Source organism: Balaenoptera acutorostrata, chromosome 10 (assembly GCF_949987535.1).
Source record: "Balaenoptera acutorostrata chromosome 10, mBalAcu1.1, whole genome shotgun sequence".
Classification (NCBI taxonomy): domain Eukaryota; kingdom Metazoa; phylum Chordata; class Mammalia; order Artiodactyla; family Balaenopteridae; genus Balaenoptera; species Balaenoptera acutorostrata.
Genome location: NC_080073.1, coordinates 68,921,303 through 68,944,379, shown reverse-complemented (window position 1 = coordinate 68,944,379; position 23,077 = coordinate 68,921,303). Strand labels below are relative to the sequence as shown.

General features: G+C 49.2%; 1 protein-coding gene across 1 annotated transcript; it reads left to right on the top strand.

The window, feature by feature from the left end:
- Positions 1-20: 20 nt before the first annotated feature.
- BNIP5 (BCL2 interacting protein 5) lies at positions 21-21,981 on the top strand. The gene is made up of 12 exons (XM_007198018.2): positions 21-154; positions 7,922-8,550; positions 9,929-10,048; positions 11,990-12,054; positions 12,289-12,529; positions 13,554-13,685; positions 14,868-14,926; positions 15,253-15,493; positions 16,360-16,491; positions 17,386-17,450; positions 18,855-19,097; positions 21,188-21,981. The coding sequence occupies exons 1-12, from the start codon at positions 84-86 to the stop codon at positions 21,221-21,223; spliced, it is 2,034 nt and encodes a 677-aa protein (XP_007198080.2). The 5' UTR covers positions 21-83; the 3' UTR covers positions 21,224-21,981.
- The last annotated feature ends 1,096 nt before the right edge of the window (positions 21,982-23,077 follow it).

Below are 23,077 nucleotides of genomic sequence, written 5' to 3'. Positions count from 1 at the left end.
GGGAGAGCTGGGACTACTACCCCTCATTGGATACAACTTCCAGCAGACAGAGAGTGGTGCCTACACGTTGCTGGGAGTACCCAATGCAGAGCCGCCCGGTTGGGAGGTCTGGACCAAAAGTACCCTGGGACAGGAGCGACTTTCATGGTCTGAGGTTGGTTGAACGATAGTCTCCCCTTTGAAGGCTGGAGTAGTAGGTATGTATCTTGGGGTCCTGAAAGGAGGGTAGACCCTGAATCTAGTCCCAGTGCTGCTTCTAGCTTGCTAGGCTTCAGTCTCTTCATCTCTAGAAAGATAGAAAATTCAATGATGTGATCTCAACCAGGTGTCAAGCAAAGAGCTCTGAACTAACTTGGACACAGAAGCGCTGAACTCAAGTCCTAGCTTAGCAATCCTGAGCAGGGAACTTCACTTCTCTGGGCCTCAGTTTCCTCATCTGTAGAACAGGGACAGCATTACATACCTCTCCTGCTCATTTCCCTAATGGAGGTTGTAGAGGTCAAGTTATAGGCTTTATGTGAAGGTACATAGTAAAGGGAAACTTCACATAAACGGGGGCGTTGTTATTTCCTATGGCTGGATGAAGATTTTATCATTTTAAGTTTCTTGGAAGCTAGCCCAAGGACAGGGAGATCTTATGAAAAGAGTTCTGGTGGCCTGCTGCTCTGACAGGGATTTGAGGGGGGATTATAACATTGCATGGTCTGTGGTCTTGCATAGAGGACAAGACGGGGGGAGAGCACAGACTCTAGTGCTGGATGGAGGGGAGCTGCGGTCGTTTTTGGAGCTCTCCAGCTTTGTGTGTGATGACCCCACTGTCCCCGCAAGTCTGCCCCACTGCTGTATCATGGGGCCTGAAGTTCCACCATTAGGGAGTTCAATCTTTTGGGTTTCGAAAGATCCTCAAAAGATGCAAATCCCCAACATTTTGGAAAACAGGTACCAGGTGATGTGTGTTTGATGGTGACAATCGGATTGGGCAGATGGTACAAGTCCAGCCCTTTACACTGAGCTGTGGGTCGGCTCAGGCAGAGCTGACCCCCACAGGGGCACCACGTGGCTGCTCAGATATCTCTGTGATCTGAAGCTTTGTGCAAAATCCCACTGGGCCCTGCTGTGGTCAGCCCGTGGCTGGAGCCCTCCGTCCCAGCCTGGCCTCACATTTTGAAGTGGGCAAGGACCAGCTGGGGAGTTCCCAGAAACGGGTGCCCAGGCAGGGGATGGGTGCAGAAGCAATGTGATTTGAGGAACCACTGAGAGACCCAGGTCATCGGGTGATGGGCTGGAACAGAGAGGACTCAGGGGGTGAGGTGACCTCTCCTCAGGGCGCGAGGGCCTGCTGCCAGCCGAGTCAGCTCAGTCTAAGGAGGACTGTCCTTAATTCCTGCTGGCTGACAGTGGAATGATTTGCCTTGAAGGGTGGTACGTTCCCATTGCAGGAAGTGTTCCAACAGGGGATGCGAGTCTGCAAAGCAGTCCTACCCTACAGGAGGTGGGCTGGATACTTCTTAGGTCCCTTCCAACTCTAGGAACCTGCTAGGGACCCCACAGAGGAGAAGGAACCCCTGACTTGTTCCCATCTAACAGCTGGGAGCTGGGCGTGGGAGCAGGATGGGTCCGGTGTTGAGGGAAGAGTTGACCACCTTGTCCCCCACTCGCGTCCTGCCAGTGGAGGTTGGAGGTGTCCTCCCAGGAGCGTGTGGCCTGTGGATGGGAGGCACATCATCTCGGGAGCCCAGATGGAAGGCTTTGAGCTTGAACAGGCACTCACCCTTGGGGTTCTAAGTGTCCATGGGCTCACCTGTGTCGATGAAAAGTACACATGAGCTCAGGGTCAGCCCTTGACCCTCCAGCCCATTGACTGGCTTCCAGCCAAGAGTCTGTGAGCCCCGCCCTGTGTTTACAATCTTTGCCTCTGGGACACAGATTTCAATACCTGGGCACACGTGAACATCTGACTCCACGTGGACAGGTCACGGCAGGCACGTGTGTGGACGTGGGTTATCTCTGTCAGTGTGAAATAGCAGATTTGCTCACCTCTAAGTGTGTGTGTGTGTGTGTGTGTGTGTGTGTGTGTGCTTATGGGAGGTCTCTCAGTGTGGGAGAAAGAATTTAGAATCCAGAGGAGAGGATTCAAGCCCCAACTTTCTCCCCTTCCAGGCTGTGGGACCCTGGTCAAGTCTCTTAATCGGCAGAGCCTTAATCCCCCACTGCCAGCCTGGCCCGTTGCCAGGGCTGTGGCCAAGTTGAACTGAGATCATGAAGATGAGGGAGGTGCTGGGTGCCATGTGGCTGGTGAGCTGGTTGTGTTTGCACATGTCTGTGTATTGTATGTTTTTTCCACAAACACTGAGAGCCTCCTAGGCAGTGTAGACACATCAGAAACCAGGCAGGCTTGGGCCCTTTCTGTGGAACGTGGATCTAGACAGGAAGGGCATTCAGCAAATAAATACTCAGATAATTATTTCCTTTACACTTGGAGTAAGGGGAATTCCAGGGTGTTATGAGTCCTTGTAAGTTTACGGTATACATGAGCTTGTTGCTGGGTCACATGAGTGTCTTAGCCCGTTTGGGCTGCGATCACAAACTATCATAGACTGGGTGGCTTATAAACAACAGAAATTTATTTCTGACAGTTCTGGAGCCTGGAAGTCCAAGACTCAGGCACTGACAGATTCGGTGTCTGGTGAGAGCTTCCTGGTTCAAAGACCAGGTCTCTCCGTGTCCTCACGTGGTAGAAGTGGCAAGAGAGCACTTTGGGGCCTCTTTTATAAGGGCACTAATCCCTTTCATGAGGGCTCTGCTCAAATGACTTGATTATCCCAAAGGCCCCACCTCCTACTACCATCACACTGGGGATTAGGTTTCAACATATGAATTTGAGAGGGACACAAACATTCAGTCTACAGCAATGAGTGTCTGTGGGTGTAACTCTGGGTCCACACGAACTCTCCCTTGGAGTAACCAGCTGTTTATTGAGTATCTATTGTGTGAAGCCCAGCGGGGGAAGAAGGGGAGCGGCTAAATTCCTCTAGGATATAGTGCCAGAGCAGTTACAAAGTAACATGACAGGTGCATGAATTAGAGAATGGTGTACAGATGAGGTCAGGGTATAATTTAGTAAATAAACCCAAAATAGCAGCATGCTTGGGAAAAATTTGCAAACTCTCCGCTCCACAGTAACTTAAGGTCAGCTCTGTGAACTTTCTCTGTTGTTTTGCTGTTGTTGCTTTTAAACACGTCACCGGTATACGTCATGTCTTATCAGAAGTCCTGTGATCTGCAGATCACTTGGGTATTTCTGAGCAGACTCGGACTTTGCCCTGAAATCCACTTCCTGCCAAGGCAATCAGCAAGTTTACAAGAGCAGCTGGGTTTCCATGCAGCTATGGTCTGCTGCTGTCTCAGGGTTGCTGTCTGGAAGCATGGACCAGACAGGGTGGGATTTCCTGACAGGCAGGCAGAACTTGGGTGAAGTCCCAGGCAAAGCAGGGGCACAAAACAAGAAAACAGAGGAAGGGAAAAGAAAGACTTGCTTTGATGAATTCTGGATTGGCAGAGTTTTACAATCAGGAAGTCTGGAAAGATTTAATTCCAGCACACATAGAATTTGTGTGCATGTATATGTATGGCATGTGTGTGTGTGGGGGTAATATTAAAACACAATCTTCTTGGGCTTAGAGACTTTAAAAGTCTGAGGACACATCTGCCCCACAGAAGATCTTCCAGGGTGTCTCCCTGGGGGAGGGTAGGTTTACCCTCCTAGGTCAGCCACACTCTCTCAATCCTGTGCTTAGTGTTGGAAGACAGAATCTTTGGAACATTATAGAGGAGGAGCGGCCAGGGGGTAGGAGGAGAGAGGGTCTGAGCTCTGTCACAGCTTCCCAGAGAGGAAAGAGTTGCAGGAAGAAGTAAGAGGACGAGGTATCAAACACTGCAGCACCTTGAGGGAGGATGAAGAATGGGAAGAGTTCACTGGATTAGGGTAGGAGACCTTGGGAGATCCTGAAGTTTCTCTTCACTGGGGAAACACTCTTGGATGGCCAAGGTCACACATCACCCATCCCGCCTCTCCCTGCCTCTGGGCTGGGAGTTGCTCCTCCTTCACCTTCCCCTGGGCTCAGGGCACTGTTGTTCCAGGGAGGGGGTGGCCAAAACAAGGCAGTTTTCTTGAAAAAACATCACAAAAGAAAACCATTGCCAGGTGGAATTGTACTGATGCTCTGATTAGAAGTAGCAACGTGTCCTTTGAATGCAGTAGGAGGATGCTGCAACCATCAGCAATGGTGAAAACCGTTTCCATAGCAATGACAGTTTTTTAAGAAATTACTGCACCTCTTTTCTCATTAGCTGGGGAAGGATGCTGTGCCCTCATTGCAGTGGGCCCCTCGAGCCAAGTTAGCACAGGAAGAAAAGGGGCTGGTTTGGTGGTTCTCTTACTGAACAGCTTCTCTGCCAACCTCATCCAATTTGCCCTGATCACAGGAACATATGGAGTAAGCAAAGAGAACCCTGACACCATTCAGTGAATATTTCTTTCTTTTTCTTTTCTTCCTTTCTTTCTTTTTCTTTCTTTCTTTTCTTTTCTTTTTTCTTTTCTTTTCAGCTGTGGGGCTTGCGGGATCTTACTTCCTCACCAGGGATCAAACCTGTGCCCTTGGCTGTGAAATGTGGAGCCCTAACCACTGGACCACCAGGGAATTCCCTTAGTGAATATTTCTGGATCAGCTTACTTGGATCTTAAAATCAAATAGACCTTCGACCTAAACTTATCTTCTCTTAAGACCACGTGCTACTAAAGAGAGAGAGTAGGGACTTCCCTGGCGGTCCAGTGGTTAAGACTTCACCCTTCCACTGCAGGGGGCGTGAGTTCGATCCCCGGTCGGGGAACTAAGATCCTGCATGCCTCACAGAGCACGGCCAAAAAAAATAATAATAATAAAATAAAAAATAATAAAGAGAGAGAGTAGCTATCAGGGAAATAGAGCATTACTGTCATCACCACCTACTATTACCTCCACTCCCACCCATGTGAAGAACTGAACATTCTCTTTGAGGGCACAACCTGCACCTTGTTCCCTAGCACAGAGCAAACTTCCTGGTACATAGTGGGTGCCTATTAAAGGTTTGTTGAAAGAACTTAATGAGAAGAAAGCAAAATATTTTCTTCTGTGATTTCTTTTCTTAACCCACTTAATGCCACATTTTGGAAGCACAACCATAAGGCAGCCTCTGAGGCTTTCAAGAACATTAGTCAATTTCCAGATAAATTAGAGATGTGTGTTGCTAAAAGTTTTCATGTAACTCAAATGTTCCTTTAAGGAACATTAAGCAACAAATAAAGCCTTCCAACTTGCCTGCTTCTTCGTTTTCTCATTTCCTCCAAGACTGTCCATGTGTGGACACTCAGCAGTGCCGGTGGTACCCACTGGCCTCTAGCCATCCTCCCTACCCTTCCTCCCGAGACCCATGTTAGAAGGAAGAAAGGCATCCTTGACTGTTACTGTCACCTTCAAATCTCTCTGTTATGTCCCTGTGCCTTTTCTTCCCTCTATTTATGTATCTTCCTCACATTCACATGGATCCCTGCACATCTGAAATCATAATTATAGGTTCTTATTTTTGCCTCTAAGCTGGACATAGTAATAGAGTACATTTTAAAGTAATGTATCAGTTGGTAAACACAGAAGATACGATATGAATACATAATACATAAATACTTAACACACTAAATAATAGTAAATGCGTGATGAGGCTATAATTACAGATTAGAGTAGGCAATCCATAAATCTAAACTCCATAGGAATCTCTGGGAGCTCAGGATTGAGATTCAAAACCATATTTTATTTTTCTTTTAACTTCCACCAAAGGGCAAAGGGTTTCTGAACAACTCTGGAAAAATTGGAAAGCCCCAGGTGTTTCAGATTAAAGGCACACAAATCAAGTGAGCTGCCCACGCCCCAGCCTACTTAAAAAGCTGCCCAGAAGAAGGTGGTTCTTTTGTCTTTTCCATGGGCAGCTGCTTCATTCTGGATGGAAAACGGAAGGGCCCTGGCTGCTTTAAGATGGAACTGGTGCAAATTCATTTATTGTATGTTAACTACACATTCTTAGGTATTGTTCAGTTTACTAAATGTTTGTTATACATTTATTCCTTTGTTTAATAAGTACATCGTTCTAGGTACTCAGGATACAAGACCTAGCAAAACAGACAAAGGGGAGAGAGAGAGGCTCAGACAATAAACCGCTAAACACGGAAAGATATGATATTGCCTAACATCGGGGGTGAGGTAAAGGGGCAGATGGTGTGCTAATGGGGGTGCAATGGGAGGGCCCCTATGGGAAGGTGACATTTGAGCAGAGCCCTGAAGGAAGTGAGGGAACAAACTGTAAGGTGGTCTAGACAGAGGGAACAGCCAGGGTGAAGACCCAAGGTGGAGCAGGCCTGAGGGACAGCAAGCAGGACTGCATGAGGGGAGTGGAGTGAGTAAGTGAGTGAGAGGGGATGGGAGAGGTGATGGGGCCGGGTCAGTGGGGCCTTGCTGGCCATTGTAAGGACTTAGACTTTGAGCCATTGGAGACAGGAGAGTGACAGCCTCTAAGTTAATTTGTAAAATCTACCATGGCTGCTGAGGAGAGAAGTTCCTGTAAGGAGGACAAGGGTAGAGCAGGGAGATCAGTTAGGAGGTGACTGCAGTAGTCCAGGTGAGCAGAGGTGGGGCCTAGACTGGATGGTGGTGGAGGAGGAGGGGAGACGTGGTTCGGGGCCGGGTGTGCTTTTTTAAAAAATTTATTTAATTAACTTATCTATTTTTGGCTGCGTTGGGTCTTTGTTGCTGCTCATGAGCTTTCTCTAGTTGTGGTTCACGGGGGCTGCTCTTTGTTGTGGGGCGCGGGCTTCTCATTGCAGTGGCTTCTCTTGTTGCAGAGCACGGGCTCTAGGTGCGTGGGCTTCAGTAGTTGTGGCTCGTGGGCTCTAGAGCTCAGGCTCAGTAGCTGTGGCGCACGGGCTTCGTTGCTCCGCGGCATGTGGGATCTTCCCGGACCAGGGCTCGAACCTGTGTCCCCTGCATTGGCAGGCAAATTCTTAACCACTGTGCCACCAGGGAAGCCCTGGGTGTGCTTTGAAAGTGGAGCCAACAGTCTCTGCTGGTGGATCAGACGTGGGGAGCAAGAGAGAGAAAGGAGTTAGGGATGACTTCAAATGTTGGACCTGAGCAATTGGAAGAACAGAATTGCCGTTTACTGAGCTGTCTTGTGAAATACTCTTAACAGCCTGTGTGATAGACAGGTAGGTCTCAGGCACATTTCAGATGAAGACACTGGGCCAGAAAAGCTGCAGGAGCTGCCCGCAGTCCCAAGGGGCAGGACATGGCCTCTGGCTCCAGCTGTATTCATTTCCTACTGTTGCTGTCACAAAATACCACAAACTCTGTGGCTTTGGAATAACATGAATCAATTACCTTACGGTTCTGGAGGTCAGAAGTCCAAACTCAGGGAATTCCCCGGCGATCCAGTAGTTAGGACTCAGCACTTCCACTGCAGGGGGCCGGGGTTCCATCCCCGGTCAGGGTACTAAGATCCTGCAAGCTGTGCGGTGCAGCCAAAAAAAAAAGTCCAAAATCAGTCTCAATGGACTAGAATCAAGGTGTTGGCAGGGCTGTGTTCCTCCTGGAGGCTCTGGGGGACTAGCTGTGAGACCTGGGGCATGACCCCCTGTGGATCAGTTTCCTCCTCTGGGAAATGGGACAAGGGTAGCCCTTCCTCCCAGGGATGCTGAGGAATTTAAATGAGACAACAGCTCCGAGAGCTGATAGCACTCACATTAAGGGTAGGTTGGATGGGCACTTGGGTCAGCACTGCTAGCCCACCCGGCAGACTCTGAAGCCTCTTCTAAGGGAGTTGTCTGTTTTGCTTGCAGTGCAATGGAGCCGCCGCGGGGCCCAAGGAAGCCTCTGTCAGGGAGGAGAGCCAGGTCTCTGGACAGGCTGCAGAACCCCCAGAAGGATTCAGAGTCGTGTGACCGCCGGTGCATTTCACGGCCCACCAGCCCCTCCAGGAGGATGCCGCGCCGGGCGGCCAGCGATGGGGCCAGATGTCCCAAGAGCCCAGCTCAGTCTGCGGAGGCTCAGGGCACCACGACTGCAGCCCGCAGCCCGGAGGAGACCAGGGAGTTTCTCCCCAGTGAGCAGAGGCCTCCGCACGACACCAAGAAGGACAAGGCCCAGTGTCGGGCCCAGCAGGGGTGGCTGAGGACCATGATGAACTTCTTATTTGGGATGGGCCCCGAGGAGCCCAAGGAAAAGACCAACAAGAGGGCCAAGGGGAAGGAGGGCCTCCCTGAGCCCGCAGAAACCCCCGAGACACCGGGCGAGCCAGCTCCCAGGAAGAAAGCCCACAGCAAGAAGGCCAGCCGCAAGAAACACGGTCATAAGAAACATGGTGCTGAGGAAACCAAGGGGACCCGAGATCAGGAGGCCAAAGGGCAGGAGACCAAGATGGCTGGTGCCTCATGCTGCAAGGAGGCTGATCTGGGCCCAGCAGCTGGGGGTGAGCAGACCATGCCTGTTTCTATGGTAACCCCACAGCCACCATCCCCCACCCCAAGGGCTAGGGTGCTCTGAGCTGGCTGCTCAAACCTCTCAACAGAGGGGAACTTGGAAGGTAGGGCCACTATCAGGAACATCACCACTTTTTTTTTTTTTTTAATAAGATTTTTAAAATATTTATTTTATTAACTATCATTTATTTTTGGCTGCATTGGGTCTCTGTTGCTGCACGCGAGCTTTCTCTAGTTGTGGCGAGCGGGGGCTACTCTTCATTGGGGTGCGAGGGCTTCTCATTGTGGTGGCTTCTCTTGTTGCAGAGCACGGGCTCTAGGCGCGCGGGCTTCAATAGTTGTGGCATGTGGGCTCAGTAGTTGTGGCTCGTGGGCTCTAGAGCGCAGGCTCAGTAGTTGTGGCGCACAGGTTTAGTTGTTCTGCGGCATGTGGGATCTTCCTGGACCAGGGCACGAACCCGTGTCCCCCTGCATTGGCAGACGGATTCTTAACCACCACGCCACCAGGGAAGCCCAGCACCACTTCTCTGAGGCAGAGCAGCACCGTGGCTGAGAACTTGAGGTCAAACCCCAGTTCCACCACTCGCTGGCTGTGTGACCTGGGGCTGGCGACTTTCCTCTCTGAGCCTCCATTTTTTTTCCCCTTGATACAATGGAGATTATAACAGTTGCCATCTCGGGGGGTGGCCATGGCCCAGAGCTGACACATGGGAAGTGCTTCATAAGTGGCAAATGTTATTGTTAAGTACTCTGGTTTGAGGAGCATGGACCAGGGAGAAATAGGAAGACAGAGGGGAATCAAGGAGGGAAGCCCTACCCTCCAACACTAGTCTACATGTGAGGACTGGCTGTGGGTGACAGGGAAATAGAAAGAGCTGGCTGCTGGGGTGCAGGTTCTAGATTTGGCTCCATCAGGAATAAACTTGCTGTGTGACCTTGAGCAAGTTGCTGTCCCTCTCTGGAACCTTTGATTCTCGTTTGTAAAATGAAGGAGCTGTTCCCCAAGGTGCCTTCCTTTTCTGACGCTTAGTGTCCTGGAGTTGAATGTTCCACAGGCTGCTGGAGGAAGATGAAGCTTTGCCCTATAGGACTCAAAACTCACCATGTTTTTAATGGGGAGAAAGGATGCAAGGAAGATCCAAGATATTTCTGAGGTGGGGGGAAGGATGTCTGGGCAGAGGCAGCCTCTTTTCAAATGGAAACCTTGGTGGGTTTCTGATTTTTTTTTTGGTTAAGCCTAGAGCTGCTCCAGCAGTCCCTGTCCTGCTGTGAATTCTGTGCTGTTTTATTGTGTCGATTAACAAAGTCAGAAGAATGTCACTGACACCCACACACTGCCCCACTCACTTGGTTTCACCTTTATTACAGGACGGAAAGTTTCTGACCTCCACCAGTTCTTGCTCCTTGAAGGTGGAGGTGCTGGAGTCCGGAAGGTTTCTTCCCAAGCCACAGGTCACCAGTGCGAAGAGGAGCTCGGAAAGCTTGACAGTGAGTCAGAATCTTCTCAGTGCCCTCTTTGCCTGCAGCTGGGGCAGCTGTTAGCAAACGAGATGGAATGCTCCCGATGCCTGCTTAGACCTTGGATGCTTAGACCTCTCAAAATGTGTGTGCTGATCTCGCCCCTTCTGGTGCTTCTGGTCACATTTACGCTAGAGTTTCACAGAAGGGAGTCTCAGGAATTAGACTGGCTGCTGGCAAATACTCCTGCCTTGTGTGTTGAGCATGGAACTTTTTTCGTTTTTAGTTATTTTAAATTTATAGAAGGAATATATACATATATATACATATATACACACACATATATATACATATATATTTAAATATAGAGAAGAATGGAAAGAGTAGTTCTATGCACACTCATATACTCACAATTGTTAACAGTTGGCCATATTTGCTTCGTGTGTGTATAATTTTGTTGCTGAACCATTTTAAGTAAAATGATGCTTCAACCTTAAATCTTAAGCACATATCTGCAAGAAATAAGAACAGTCTCATATGCAACCATAGTCTTATTATTGCCCCTAATAAAAGAAATAATGCTGTATTAATCTAATTCCCTACAAAGAATGGGCATATTTTATTTTATTTTATATTTTATTTTTATTTATTTTTTAAATGAATTAATTTATTTACTTATTTTTGGCTGTGTTGGGTCTTCGTTGCTGTGCATGAGCTTCCTCTAGTTGCGGCGAGCGGGGGCTACTCTTTGTTGCGGTTTGCGGGCTTCTCATTGCGGTGGCTTCTCTTGTTGCAGAGCACGGGCTCTAGGCGCACGGGCTTCAGTAGTTGTGGCACGTGGGCTCAGTACTTGTGGCTCACAGGTTCTAGAACACAGGCTCAGTAGTTGTGGCGCACGGGATTAGTTGCTCCACAGCATGTGGGATCTTCCCGGACCAGGGCTCAAACCTGTGTCCCCTGCATTGGCAGGCAGATTCTTAACCACTGTGCCACCAGTGAAGTCCCAAGAATGGGCATATTTTAAACGATATGAAATGGAGAAGCTATGCATCTGTCAAAAAATAGAGAAAAGGCATTTAATTGGTTATTTTGCAGGATAATTGTTTTCTCACATGAGAGGGAGTTGGTTGGTAGACTGAGTCAAAGTACAAAAGCCTAACAGGATTTAGAAATGAGAGAGAAGAGAGGGGTGAGAAAACCTGCAGATAGCCTGGGAAGAGGGAATCTTGTTTGCACCTTCTTTTGTGTAAACTGATCAGCTGGCAACTAAGCAGAGGCTCCTTTGGGCACATTGTCTTTGGGTAGGTCGACTGGAATATCAAAGAAAACCATTTATGTTGTTTGGGCTTCTCTGTAAAGCCTTGGCAGTGTAGTTGGGGCACCAATGGGGCAGGCTACCTGTGTCATGCCTGCTGGAGTGCCTCTGTCCAGCTTAGTTAGGCCTGGTCTCCATCATTTCCCCTGCTGGAATTTTGTAGGTTGGATCAACATTAGCCTTGCAAAGTATTTCCAAGCACAGTCTCTCATTTGATGGCCTGACAGCCTTCTGAGGGAACCAGGACGGGGATTGTGATCCACATTTCACAGAGGAAGAGATGAAGGCCCAGAGAGATTAAGAGACTTACCCAAGGTCACACAGCTTGTCAAACCCCAAGTAGATATGTACAGATCTGCAATGTTCAAAGGAAATCATGGGGCACAAGTTGAATGCTTGAAGGACTGACTTGAAACTTCCTGCATAAAATTTCATGCTTTGGCCTAGTACCCTTCGCCTGTGGATCTTCCAACCCTCTCTCAGAAGGACCAGCCCCTGGAATGTGATGCTTCTCCCACACCCCACCTTCCGTGCTAGAGGAGTTGTTTTAAGAGGACCGTGAAGGCCCAAGTTGGTCTCAGAACTCCAAGACAGTCATTAGAAAGAATTCTCTGTGCATCTAGAAAGATTAACTGGGTGCATTTGTTTTCTTCCAGAGGATACCATCATCCAGAAGATAGTGGAATTTCTCCAAAAAGTGGGAGACCAGTGGGAAGAAGAGGTGAGGATCAAACTGCCTGCACAGATGCCGGGGGGGCTGCTTCCTTCTCCTCCTCCTCCTTGCTCAAGCCCCACCTGTCTTTCTGGGCCCCCGTGCTCCCCTGCTCCAGGCTCTGTCACCTCCCTTGCCTGGGGCCACCCTGAAGCCCTTGTTTGCTCCTCAGTTGCTTCTTGAGGAGTTTTCCCTCTCCTCAAGGTCAGGGGCCTGACTCAGTTTCTCTCATCTCCCCCACAGCAGCGTCAAGCCCCTCAGCCAGAGGTAGCTCCTCAAAACCCAGCACCAGTCTTCAGGAAGAAATCCCAAGAGAGAAAGTCTAGCCTCAAGAAAGCCTTTTCTCATAAAAAACACAGTTCTGAGGAGCCCAAGAGAGCACGGGCTGCAGATGTTTCCAGCCCAGAGTCCCGGCCGCCCAGGAGGCCCAGCTTTCTGCCCCTGTGTGTTGGTGGCCATCGGCCCTCCAGCTCCAGCAGCCTAGGTGAGCAGGCTCACAGTTACCACAGCAACGCTGCAGCTGCCTACTGTGCTGGAACCTTCCCCAAGGCTTGAATTGGCCATTTTCAGAGCTGCCATCCCAGTTCTGACTTTTCCTCTGCCCGGAGCAGTGTGGGGAGGGCAAAAGGGATACCTCCACACACAAAGCCTCACTGTCTAGGCAACCCAGCTAAGCCCCTGGTGGAAATTGTGTTCAGGGATTTCTCCCAACTATCCTCACCTCTCCGCAGCCTCAGCTTCCACACCTTGGCAGGGGGTAGCATGTGCAGGAAGGAACTGGAGCCTGGGAGGCAGGAGACCTGTGTTCTGGGCTCCATCTCTGTGCCTCAGTCTCCTTGTCTGTAAAATGAGACACTTCCCTGCTGTGTATCTATATGCAATCAGTCCTCATTTTATGAATTACATCTTATTATCCTCATTTCACAGACGAGGGAACTGAGGCTTCGGGAGGTAAAACAATGTGTTTGTGGTCACATGGTCCATCAGTGATGGAGCCAGAGCTACAGGGAGAAAGGGTCAGCCTGGGTGTCAGGGAGGAACAGCCCAGCAGGCCATCTTGGCCAGGAGAATGTATACTTTAAAAAGGAGAAGGCAATGTTTAACACCAAAGAGTGGATCCCCCGTAGTGGGATTTCAGGCCACAAGGGGAGATATTTTCATATAGGGGGGGATCCTGGCTGTGATGAGTTTAATTCGTGCCAGGGCATTAGGCATTTACTCTCCAATTCATGGATCAAGTCATGATGGTGGAGGGATGAGGTCTCCAGGGGAGGGAGGAGAGGGGAGCAAAGCCCAGGAAAGGCAGCTGTATGGAAGTGCAAAGGGATGAGTGAGCTTGGTCTTCAGTACGTCAGAGCCACGGCCCTGCCCAGCAGCTCCCGCCACCCCAGCAAGGCCTTTGCATGCACTAGCCACGGAGTGCACTTTGGAGTCTCTGCTGACTTCTGTGCATTAGTTAACACCCTCAGACTGATGAAGCTCACCCACCATTTCCTCTTGCTTCTCAGGTGTGGAAGAACCTGAAGTCCAAGAGGCTCTGTCTACAGACGGTGGGGATCCAAGTCCCTTTGAGCTTTCCAACCCAGCAGGAAGCCGGGGACCCGAAGAGGACCTGCACCTGGACAGAGCCTCGGAATTCAGTTAGTACCCCCTCTCCTTTTCTCAGAGGCCCGTTGGAAGATGTCTGGTCTGACCCCTCTACTTGCAGAAGAGAAACTGAACCAGAGAGAGGCAGTGACCTGTCCTTACCTGCCTCTGAGTGAAGCAGGCTGGGGAGGCAGCTCGGGGTCCAGAGCACAGGCCCTGAGCCAGGCTGCTGTTACCCTGTCTGAGCCTCAGCTGTAAAACCACAACAGTGATAACATCCTCCTTGGTGAGGCCAACATAAGGCGATACAAGGAAAGCATCGGCCCATGGCAAGGGCTCGACAGATGGTACGATCTTTGGGCCTGGATTCAAATTTGGGCTCTGACCTCTCCAGCTGTGTGATCTTGGACAAGCTACTTCATCTCTGGTCTCAGTTTCCTCATCTGTAAAATGGGGATAATAATAGTACCTACTCTCTAGAGTTGTTGGAGGCTCTAAATGAATTAATGATGATAATGCATTTAGAGCAGTACCCATGAGCAGCTAATAAATGTCAGCTGCCATTTATTGTGACTATTAGTGTTGTTGTCATGTAGCCCAGCTTGAGAACATAGCCTCAGGAGAAGTAAAGAGGATAGGAAAGGGGGTAGGGGCCTTAGGAGAGAAGCTGAACCCATGGTAGCTGCCATCACTATTATTATTATTTTATCATTGGCAGAGCCGAGCCTAAGATCATATAATCACTGTCAGTTCGTGTGTCTGAAGATCTGCTTCCCCTACCTCCCCCATTCTGCCTTGTTTGCTTTTCACAGAAAATGTGCCTTGAAGGGGAATTGAGAAGGCCCCCTGTTCTACCTAGAAGAGGAGGAAAGAGCGGGGTGAGGGGACTTGTGGGGACCAGGCCTTTCCTTATGGTCTTGAGACACCTTCTCCTGGAGGCAGGGACCTCGGCTGTTTCCTGCACCTAACAAGGCACATCTAGGCCCTTCCTCAGTGGTGAATGAATAAGTGAATATGTTCCCGTGAAGCCAGCTCTGCCCGCAGGTTACCTCTGAGGAATCTGTTGTCCCCATGGGTTGGGCCTGAGACAACCTTAAAGGCAAGCTCATTAGCACCCCACCCTGGAGACCTGTGAGAATCATCCAGGGAGCCATTGGGCCTTAGGAAATGAAGACTGACCATAGAAAAGCTTTTCTCAACACTCAAGTGTGAGCAACCGCTTTGTTCTTTTTTAGAATTTATCCAGAAGATCATTGACCTACTCCAAGATGCAGAGGAGCAGGGGGGAGACAAGGTGAGGAAGACATTCCCCATGTAGACCCTGACCCTCACTATGGACACCCCTACCCCTACCTGGCACAATAACTTCCCTGCCCCTCCCCCAATTCTATATCTTGCCAGAGCCTGGCTCCAGTCTCTCCTTCCCAGAGCCTCCTCTGACCGCTGCAGGCTGTACTTGTTTCCCCAGCTCTGAGCACCAATCACCCTTCTCCCCCGGCCACACCCTCTGGTCCATAGTGGGTATCTGTTTGTTTCAGGCGATGGCCTCTTTCCCCCCTCTCACTTGTAACCTCCTCAAAGTAAGGGACCCTGACTCAGTTTCTCTTATCTCCCCCGCAGCAACTTCAAGTCCAGGAGCCAGAAGTGGCTGTAGGAAACCTGGCCCCAACCTGCAGGAAGAAATCACAAGAGAAAAAGTCCAGTTTCAGAAAAGCCTTTTCTCATAAGAAACATGGCTTCAAGGAGCCCAAGAGAGGGGGTGCTGCAGGTGCTGCCAGCCCAGACGCCCGGCCGCCAAAGAGGCCCAGCTTTCTGCCCCTGTGTGTTGGTGGCCATCGGCCCTCTATCTCCAGCAACCCTGGTGAGCAGGCCTGGGGTTGCCATGGTAACAGAGGCTGCCTCTGGCCCCTAGGCTTCTCTAGGGCAGGGTTGGCCAGCTGCTTGGTGTCCTGTGCAGTCTTGACTTTCACTCTCTGCTCTGAGCAGAGTGGGGAAGTGTGGGAGGGCTGTGGAGGGGAGAAAGGGGCTGGCTGCTGCCAGGACCCACCTCTATGACACACACCTTCCCTCCCCCCAACCATAAACACCTAAAAACAAATGTGGTATGAGAGCAGTGCATCTGTTCCTCAGATACATGCATCAGAATCACCTGGAAAGCTCATCGAAAAATAGACACCCAGGTTAGATGAAGTAGGATATGGCCTGGGCCTCTGTTTTTTCACTACACCGAACTATGAGGACCACTGGTGTACAACAATTCTCCTGACATTTACGGAGTGCCCGCTGCCTGCCACGTTCACACATATTATCTCATTTAACACCCCCACGCACAACCCTGTGAAGTCAGTCCTGTTACTCCCATTTGACAGATGGAGAAAGTGAGGTTCAGACAGGCTAAGTGACTCGGCAAAGGCTCGCAGAGTTAAAGGGGAAGTGGGCTCACTTGGTGGGACCTGTTGGTAGGCCTGCTTGTTTTCCTCCCAGACTATGAGGAGGCAAAGGGGGTGGTTGGAAGAAAGAATGAGATTTCTGGAGGCGCAAAAAGCACTGTGAACTCCTCTGAGGCAGGTCCAGTGGGGCTGGGGGTTCCCAAGGAGCCTGGGAAACCAGGATCCTTCTCGAGCCAGAGCCTTTGGACAGCTTCTTGTCAGAACCTGGGTTCAGCGATGTGCTGGTGGATTTGAGACAGGTGCAAACACACTCACACCAACTCCTCTTTGCCCTCAGATCCGGAGGATCTCGAGTTCCAGGAGTCCTCACCTGCAGAAGGGGGGCCAGTTGGATCCTCAGAAGCACCCTCCCAGGCCAGAAGCCACAATCCAGAAGCAGGACCTCAGCCGGATGGAGCAAATGAATCTAGTTAGTGCCACCCTGCTCTCTCCTGGGACAGCTGCCCCGGGGCTTCCCTTTTGCATGGATTTCACAGCCTGAATCCTAGTAGCGAACTGGGAAGGCAGCTGACAAGTACCCCAGGAGACTCTAGAAGGGCAGAGAGGAGACAGGGCTGGCCTTTGAACAGGCGCTGGTGGGGCAGAGTTGCAGGTGGACAACCTTCTTCAGGTAGAGAATACCTGTCCGTTCTGTGGGATGTAATTTCACCCCCACCACATGCCATTGCTTTGCCTGAAGGTTTCACATAAAATTCCTATCTTGCTCTGGGTCTCATAACCAGTGGTGCACTGGCAAACAAACTCTGGGTAAGGTGGGGGGAATGGGGGAAGCCCTGATTTGTAGCATTTGCAGATTTCTGTGGTATAAAATTCCCACCACGGCCAATTTCAAGCTGCTGACAGTTTATAACAACAGGTCCACAAATGTCCTGAGTATTTACAATCAACTCTTGGTGCAAGCAGCCACCTGCACGTTGCTGTTTATAGCCCAGGCTGATGGTACATTCCTGTTGCATCAGTAGCCAGGGTATTTGCCCTCCCTGCATTCTGATTAGTTGCTCCTGGTCCCAACTCCCATTCCTGACTACTCTGTAGCCTGGATAAGGTCTCAGTTTCCCCACCTGTCAGAATGGAGCTGAATGTGGTGACAGGTGAGGCTCAAGCAGGCCAAATTGCCTTCTATTTCTATACAGCTAACCAAACAAAGCTCGCATGCTCCAGCCCTAGTTTAGGGGAAGATTTTTCTTTGCCCTTCATATCTAATCTGTGTACTGTGTTTTAGAGACAAAATACTTCTGCGATCGATGGATGGGTTATTACAGAACATGTCAATAATCCCTCAATCCTTCTTTATTTTCCTTAGAGGAGCTGATCATCCAGAAGCTGGTGGCCCTTCTCCAAGAAGCAGATGGCCAGTTGGGGGAGCAGGTGAGGACTGCTCAGTCTCCACAAGGACTGAACTCAAGTTCAGTCCCCATCTTTGCATCTGGGTGACCGTGGTAGGCCCCTTAACCTCTATGAGCCTCTGTTTTCTCTTTTGCAAAATGGGGGATAAATACCTACTTGCCAAGGTTAGTGCATATATAGAAAATGCCAGACACATAGCAGATGAGATCAATGTTAACTTAAAAATAATATAAACCTATGTGGCTCCGCCTGCCAGCCAGGACCTCCCCCAGTCCAAACCCTCCTTGAAGTTCAGCTCATGAGCCACCTCCCAGGAAGCATCCTTCCCTGAGTCCCTCTGATCTCGTCCTCTGCTGTCTGCCTTTCACTCTGTTTTGGCACGCACTTCAGTAATTATAAGGTCTCCAATTCTTTCAGACTTTTGTTAGAGTTCCTTCCCTTGCTAGGTAGAGTGTAACATAAGGTTCCCTGCCTTTGAAAACCTCACAGACTACTTGGAGAGACAAACGCAGATCACATATGAAGAGGAGTTAGGTGTGAGCACAAGTCAGAGATGAGTAATCAGTGTAGCTGACCTTGTTAGTGCCTCTCCTTACCACCACAGAGCAGCTGGCCCAGCTCCCAACTGCCAGTACCTGCATCCCTTTGCCTGAGGACTGGCCCCCAGAGCCATTTACCACCTGTAGGTTAGGCCAGAATGAGCAGGTGCAACCTCCCCAGGAGCAGCCCTCAACCACTGGCTGATGCGAGCTGGTGTACACATACCCCAGCTCCCTTATCCCTTGGAGGGAAAACTCTGGGGTGCGTGTTCTTCGAGGGTTCCCAAAGTGCCCCAAGGGGATCAGGCTCAGCTGCCAGCCTGAGTGGGGTGCCTTCCCATTCTTGCCCCAGGTCTCCATTCCCCCATCTGTGTTTGCCAGGATCACTTACCACATAAGTGAGCTGCATCCGAGTCCTGGTCTCTGGGTCTGCCTCTGTGGGGAACTCAACCTAAGACATTTAGGTATTAAGAGGAGGAGGCTTAGGGTGGGAACTAAAATTCATCCAACATCCACTTTGCACAAAACATTAAACTATCTCACTTAATCTCCTCCCCCCAACGACAGTGTTGGGAGGCACATATTATTACCCCCCCTTTTACGCATGAGAGGTCACACAGCTAGTAAATGCTATTTAAGCATCTGTTATCTGAATCCAAAGACCTGCATTTTTTTTTTTTCCCCCACTTTGTTCTGCTGCTTGGAGCTGTACCTTGCAGAACAGATTCTGAGAGGCTGGGGATGGTGGATGAATTTAACAGGGGATGCTTGTCCCAGGGACAATGAGGCACCCAGCCTGGCTGCATGGAGTTGGGGGAGGGAGATGCTGGGGGGAGGGGGCTCCCTGCTGGCAACACTGATGGCCTGCCTTCATTTCTGCTTCCAGATCAGGCAAAACCCCAGCTTTAAGAAGTTTTTTTACAAGCTCTCAGACTCTTCCCTCAGAAAGCTGGTAGCCACCCTGAGCACCCAGGAGGCCAACTCCACCGAACCCAAGAGAACCTCCCCGTTTGTCTTTGGCTTGGCTAACAAATGTGCTGGCAGCAATTACCAAGCCGTCCACAGCCTCACGGGCCTACACTACAGGCGACCCAGTTTTAGCCAGTTCCGATACAGGGAGGACCAGCAGGTGAGAAAGGGCAATATGGCATGAGGGGCGACAGACTCACAATCACAAGGGTCTGCTTACTGTCCTCTCCCTTCCCCTGCTTACTTCAGGACTTCTGGGGTCCAGCTCAAATGCCACCACCTTGCCAAGGCCTTCTGAGACAATTCTACACCACAGCAGCCTCTTTCTTTTCCAACCCCCGCCCCCTTCACCTGCTAATTAGCTAATTAGCATCTTCTTTATTTGACTCTGGTCTCCAACTGGATGTGCATTTTCATACTTCTTGATATCAGTATGGGATATTGGACCAGCTACTATCTTAGCTCGCCCTCTTATTATTTCATGGGTTGTGCTGCTTGGCTTTCCAATTGAGACTGTCATAAAATTTAGAGAACAAAGTAAAGTAAGATTACATATCAAATAAGGTAGGTGAGAAGGATCCCTGGGGCTGTTTGGTTCTGGAAGGCTTCCTGGAGGCCATTCTTCACTGACCTTGCCTTGATTGATTAATTAAGAATAGCCTCTTTTTGAATTATGGTTTTCTCAGGGTATATGCCCAGTAGTGCAGGACAGGTATAAAGACGCAGATGTAGAGAATGGACTTGAGGACACGGGGAGGGGGGAGGGTAAGTTGGGACAAGTGAGAGAGTGTCATGGACATATCTACACTACCAAATGTAAAATAGATAGCTAGTGGGAAGCAGCTGCATAGCACAGGGAGCTCGGTGCTTTGTGACCACCTAGAAGGGTGGGATAGGGAGGGTGGGAGGGAGACGCAAGAGGGAGGGGATATGGGGATATATGTATACATATAGCTGATTCACTTTGCTATACAGCAGAAATGAACACAACATTGTAAAGCAATTATACTCCAATAAAGATGTTAAAAAAAAAAAAAAAGAAGAGCCTCTCCCCTGCCATCACTCAGCCTTTTTTTTTTTTTTTTTTGGCATAGGGGGATCTTAGTTCCCCGACCAGGGATCGAACCTATGCCCCCTGCAGTGGAAGCTTGGAGTCCTAACCACTGGACCGCCAGGGAATTCCCCATCACTCACTCTTTTGACTGGTTTCATGCTTTTCCTAATAATCCCCCCTTCCCTGAGGCTGTAGGATGGTCCCTGTAGAGATAAAACTTAACACTGATTTCTTTTTTTAATCTGAATTTTCTGTTGGACTCTGATAGAGATCTCCCCACTCTTTTCAAATTCTCTTAAGATGACCTGCTTACAAACATTTGACCAGATCTATAGTGCAGAAACTACTGAGTGAAGTTGTGATTTTAAAGGAATGAAATGTCCTATTGGTGTTGGACACATGGGACCAGAACTTCTATATCCAAATTGTCCCCTGGGAAACCAGACCTTTATTGCAATGATGTCACCATCACTATAAGCCTTTGTCTTCTCCTCCTGGAATTACCTTTAGAAGCCATGTGATAAGGCTCTCAAGAAAGCTGGTCTTATTTCATGATACTTGTACCTCATCATTCGAATGGTTTTCCTAGTGGAAACTCCACGTGACCTTAGACCTCTCTTTTCTCAGACTCACTGTCTTCTCATGGAGAATAGGGATAATTTGTCCTCTAAGGTGGGTTAGGTAATAGCTGATGGAGTGATCTGAGTTCTTTGTGAAAGATATTATAGAAACATCAATTCTGACATCCTCAGTAGCCCTAACTCCATCTTCTGGTTTTACTAGCCATTCATTCATTTATTTATTCAACCAATAGACATTCAGAGCTTCCTATGAGCCTAACTGTGCAAGATGCTATGAGAGCCTGTGGAAGGTTCTGCTAGTGGAAAAGGATAGAATGTTTACTGATGACAAAATTAAATATCAATTAAATGCCAAATTAGCACTAACTGAGGTCAATAAAGCAAGTTGGTTCTGGGAGACTTCCAGGAAGTAGCAGGCATTGATTTTGACCTTTGAGGATGGAGAGGCTATAGATGGGGAGGAAGGACCAGGAGGACACTGCAGGCAGGAGGTACTGTGTGAGCAAAGACCCAGAGGTGGGAGCTAGTGGGTTAATGAGAAGTCAGTTGTTATCAGGGTGGGACCCATACATAATTGGGCTATGGCTAAGACCTGTATTCTTTTTCTCCTCCCAGAACGACACAAATCCTCAGAGCCAGAGTCCAGACTGAAAGCTGTGCTTTGCACTCAAGTTCCCTGAATTATCCAAACATCGGCGGCTTTAGCCAGGAAACCCTGAAGATGTCCCAATCCAGTGCTTCACAGACATGACTGAAGACAAGAGTGGGCAGCCATTCTGCATCCTTGCACCGTTGTGAGCTTGTCTCAGTGGAGAATGCAGAAATGTTCTTCCGCAAAGCTGGAGGCAGAAGCCATGGGGGGAAATAACACTGGACTGGGAGTTAGGAGACCAGGACTCCACCTGCTCCCCTGCCCCAAACTTGCTGCAAGACCCTGTCCATGTCCCATGTCCCCTCTCCTCTCCAGACCTTGGACTCTGGGCTGGATTAGTGACCCATCAGATCTCTTCTGGCTCTATTATGCTGAAGTCTCTCTAAAGAGAATTAGTAAGTGCTTTCACTCTGTGGCTAAATATACCCACCCCACAGAGCTGGAGGCACTCTTTAAGTACTGACCAAATGAATGAATGGGGAGATCTCCTGAGATCTAGGCAATTTTGCCAGGCATTCTCTGGGAGGCCTTGGTCCTCAACTGGAATTGTGCAACCCGTGGTTCTATCTCTAAACTGGGAGCTAGGGAGGAAATGGGGGAGCTACCTCAACAGGCATTGGTCCAGAGCACTGGACCGGGAATCAAGGCCTTTGCATTCTGGGGCCAATCCTAGTGTGTAGTGCCAACTTATGTGCCCTTATTTTTTTTATCATGTGTTTTCTTGATCCATCAGGGCTGAAAATATGCCGACATCATGTAGAAGGCCTGTTGATACTTTTTTCAGATGTTGGTTTTAAATGTCTTAGTTTTAAAAATAAATTTTTGTTTAATCTCTCACCAGAACGTCCACATGCATGTAACAGATGTGCATCTATGTTTAACACATAATTTATTCAGTTGGCTGCACTGTAGGTGTCATTCACATATGCTTGTTTGGAAGACCAGGAAGTGTTCTGGCCTCAGGGACACCTCCTGATTTCAAAGCACAGTGACTGGTACATCAAAAAACAACCCATTAGTGTCGTTGTTGTTGTTATTGTTGTTGTTTTTAAGGCATAAAAAGGAGAAAGGAACTATTAGGGTTGCCAAATTTAGCAAAGAAAAATATGGGTGGCCCAGTTAAATTTGAATTTCAGATTTACAACAAATAATTGCAGTGCTGGGGGCACACTTACACTAGGTAATTATTCGCTGTTTATGTAAAATTCAAATTTAACAGGGTATCCTGTATTTTTTCTGGCAACCCTGGAACTAATGCAAGAACAATTCTCTAATTACCTCAGAGCATCTGGGGCCTAAATACAGGCTTTGAGTTAAAACAATAGTTAACATTATATTCAATCCTCCCTTGCACACCGGGGAATAAGTGTTCCTGAGTTGTACAAGATTGAAATCCTCCCTCCCCTGGCTCACATGTCTCAGAGCCTCTGGGCACATAGTCACCTGCAAACAGCAAGACCTTCCTGGGGAAAAGGACTGCAGCCAGCAGGGCTGTTCCACGTAACTCACGGGTGCTTCCCTTGACTGGTCTGGGCCGCAGAATGGGAGAAGGCAGAGGGTACAAGAACACCTGAGATTTGATTCTTCTCAGGCTTCTCAAAGGTACACTTAGGTTCCTCCAGGTAGAACCATCTGAAGGGGGCTTGTGTGGACTCTTGTTCCCTGACATGGTCCTGTTAAATGTAGCTTCCACCCAGGCCTCTATGCCATAGCCTCCCACCCACCATGGGTTAAATTTGCATGTGTCCTTCTCAAGGGCCACAGTTCAGGGCTGTCTTCCACCCAGTCCCCCGGGGTTTGCATTCTAGGATTTGTTAAGCAAATGCATCTGAGGCCTGTGGGCAGCCCAGGCT